The 3704-nt window shown below is 41.3% G+C and overlaps 1 protein-coding gene across 1 annotated transcript; it reads left to right on the top strand.

The window, feature by feature from the left end:
• The first annotated feature begins 216 nt into the window (after positions 1–216).
• HTR1E (5-hydroxytryptamine receptor 1E) lies at positions 217–1344 on the top strand. Its single transcript, XM_009649000.2, has one exon. The coding sequence runs from the start codon at positions 250–252 to the stop codon at positions 1342–1344; it is 1095 nt and encodes a 364-aa protein (XP_009647295.1). The 5' UTR covers positions 217–249.
• Positions 1345–3704: the final 2360 nt, after the last annotated feature.

Genomic DNA, 3704 nt, shown 5'->3' with positions numbered 1-3704 from the left:
GCGTAGGGCTTTTTGCCAAAAGGTGGGATTTTTCTAGGTTTGCTAACAGATGCGGTTTTATCTTCTAGGAAAACAATGAACAGGGGGAAACCTGGAATCTTTTTGCTGCTCTGTTGAATATGGGATTATAAAAAAAAAAAATTGCACCTGGAGCATCTCTGTCCCTCTTTCAGATGGGTGACTTCTGAACCTGGAACTGTTCATTAACAGAAGCAGCAACTTCTTTCACTGTGCATTCTGGAGGGGAAAATGAATTTCACAAATTGCACCACTGAAGACAATGTGGCTGCGAAGCCAAAAACAGTAACTGAAAAGATGCTCGTTACCCTGACCTTGGCCACAATCACAACCTTTACTATGCTGCTCAATTCTGCTGTAATTGCAGCAATCTCCACAACCAAGAAGCTCCACCAGCCGGCAAATTATTTAATATGTTCACTAGCTGTGACAGATCTCCTTGTTGCTGTTCTTGTCATGCCCTTGAGCATCACTTACATAATGATAGATAAATGGACTTTGGGGTACTTCATCTGTGAGATCTGGCTTAGCGTCGACATGACCTGTTGCACGTGTTCAATCCTTCATCTGTGTGTCATTGCTCTGGACAGGTACTGGGCAATCACAGATGCTATTGAATACGCCAGGAAAAGAACGGCAAAAAGGGCTGGGCTGATGATAGTCACCGTGTGGACCATCTCCATATTCATATCAATGCCCCCTTTGTTTTGGAGAAATCACCACAGTATCAATATTCCCAGTGAGTGTCGCATTCAGCACGATCATGTCATCTACACTATTTATTCCACATTTGGGGCATTTTACATCCCCTTGACTTTGATCCTGATCCTCTACTACAGAATTTACCACGCTGCAAAGAGCCTTTACCAAAAGCGGGGTTCGAGCCGCCACCTCAGCAACAGGAGCACCGACAGCCAAAACTCCTTTGCCAGCTGCAAGCTCACACAGACGTTCTGCGTCTCGGACTTCTCCACGTCCGACCCAACCACGGAGTTCGATAAAATCAACGCATCCGTGAGGATCCCTCCTTTCGAGAATGACCTGGACCTGGCTGGCGACCGGCAGCAGATCTCCACCACGCGGGAACGAAAGGCTGCTCGCATTCTGGGGCTGATTTTAGGTGCTTTCATTTTGTCCTGGTTGCCCTTTTTCATCAAGGAGCTGCTTGTGGGCCTCCACATTTGCACTGTCTCTCCAGAAGTAGCGGACTTCTTGACCTGGCTGGGATATGTCAACTCCCTTATCAACCCTTTGCTGTACACTAGCTTTAACGAAGATTTCAAGCTGGCCTTTAGAAAGCTCATCAGGTGTCGAGAACATACTTAAAAGTACTGGGAGGTGATGGTGATGATGATGATGATGGCGACGTGACTCCTGGCCTTAAGAACGAGCAAAATAATTTGACTCTGTCACCATTTCCCTTGATAAAGGGGATTTTTGTGTTTGCCTATTTGCTTGACTTATCTTTAGCCTGTAATTCGTTCTGCTGTTTTTTACCTCTAGTGTTATTCATGGTAAAGAGTTTGAAATAAATTTATTCTACAAAGGAACAGATTTTTTAGCAATGAAACAACAACAAAAAGAACTATTAGATACTCACGTTTAAGACATTTTGTGTAATCAATGATTCGAGAAGCAAATGATACTCACTTTTATACTTTTTTCATTTAAGAATCAAATGTCTAAATTATTGTGCACTGTAGTAATATAAAGGCTTATAAACTGAACCCCATAAATACGTATTCAAAAATGAATAAACACTTCATGGTCATGACAGCTAAACAGCAAATCTTTACTGTGGCATTCTGAGAAAACTGTATGAGTAATTTAGAAAGAAATTTCCAGCTTGGGCTAAGGCAGAATAAACCATGCCTTTCTTCAGGAATACACTCCCAAAACAGCAAGCAAAGTTCAGTTCATTCCATCTAAAAATTAATCCCATTTTGTACTCAAAAATAATTATTTAACTGGCTCTTTTTGTGTAAGATTCTTAATTTATGTTCAAAATATTGGGCAGACACCTATGCAGTTTGCTCAGCAGCTGAGAGGACACAGCTAGCAAGTGTCACACCTGTAAGACCAGCTGCACATCTGACTGGTCACGTTCTTAATCACAGAATCATGGAATCATAGAATCATTTAAGTTGGAAAAACCCTTTAAGATCATCAAGTCCAACCATTAAATAAAATATAATACCACTAACCGTATTTCTTCAGGCCTCGGGCCTTGTGCCTTGGTTGATTCTGGGGTGGCGTTACTCACTTTTGCCATGCTTCATCTGGACCTTACGGTGCCTGACCCCATGGATCGATTGATCTTACTCCGCCAATTTAAACAACAGGATGTCTTCTCAGCAGGCCAGCAATATACAAAAATTCAGAAACATCAGCTGAAACCAAATTATTTTCTGTTTGAACAGCAGCAAAAAAAAAAAAATTAGGGAAAATAATTTTTTTAAATAGTAGTCTGCACGTCTGCCTTACTGTAATCTTGCCATTCCCAATGGTATTTTTGGCAGCTTAACCTATGATCAGGTCCTCCAGACTTCTTGTTCTGGGAGTCCTTCACAGAGTTACTTCTCTTCTCTTGAGAGGCTGACAAAGAGTCCTTTGTACCCTGTCTTCTGTGCTTATGAAAGTTAAAATGTCCTGGTTCAGATATTGTGAAAATCAGGCTGGGAAGTGGCAAAATCAAAGCTGAGAACCTGGGATTGTCCATTAGCAACTCCTAAGCACTGTTTAAATATTGATTACTTACCTTGCACCATAATTGTCTTCCCTGTCCATCTTTCTGGAAAAATTCTTTTTGAATGATACCAATGTACTATGTAAAAAATATCACGTACATCGACCTGACATGCAATAACAGTGAACTATAGCACAGCAGCTCCAAATCCGTCAAAACAAATATTAGAGGTAGCAAAAGTGTTGTAACAGCACTGGAAGCCATCACTAAAAAATGTTTTGAAAGTTTACAAGATGACAATCATTTGTCTTACGAAGAGTCAAGGAACTGTAAGTAACATGTGAGTAATAAACTCCAGATGGAGCTGAGAAATTACATCCTTATTTCTGAGAGAAAGCGTTCGGTTGGAAAGATGCAGTGCCGCAAGCTGAGTGTAAATTAAGTCTGAAGGTGACAAAAGTGTGACCTACCACTTACCCACATGCAGTGCCATTCCGCTTTAAGGACTGCAGGTTTTCCATGCCTAAGTTTAGGAGGTTTATCTCCAGCTGCCCTTATGAAGCTACTGTCACAGCTGCCTTCTACAGCTGCCTTCAGGTTCCCTACTAGCTAACATTAATGTCTAAAAAGAGGGAAAAACATAATCTCAGCCACTGAAAATGTCTTCTAGTGAGCAAGCACAGATTTTAATTATGGTTTTTCCTTTTTGCAGCTTGTTGGAGGTGGAAACTCGATTGAAGCTGGGCAAGAGTGGCCTGACCCTGTCTATCTATAAAACTTGCAAAGCAGCTCCCCGGAGTACATACGTTATTAGGAAAAAAGCTAGCCAGGAATTAGAATAAAAAGTAGTATTTTTAAGAACAGCCGCAGAGGAATTTTACTTTTTCTTTCAGCAAGCACAATAGAAATTATTAATAAAGAACAAGGATTGTGCATGGTTTCCCCAAACCAGGTGACTACTGCAGGGAAGGCAGGACACACAGGCAGTTGTGGCTGGAAG

This window comes from Egretta garzetta, unplaced genomic scaffold, assembly GCF_000687185.1.
Source record: "Egretta garzetta isolate BGI_Z169 unplaced genomic scaffold, ASM68718v1 scaffold430, whole genome shotgun sequence".
In the NCBI taxonomy this organism is placed as follows: domain Eukaryota; kingdom Metazoa; phylum Chordata; class Aves; order Pelecaniformes; family Ardeidae; genus Egretta; species Egretta garzetta.
Note: the sequence above shows the minus strand (reverse complement) of the source record. Positions and strands in the feature narration are given on the sequence as shown.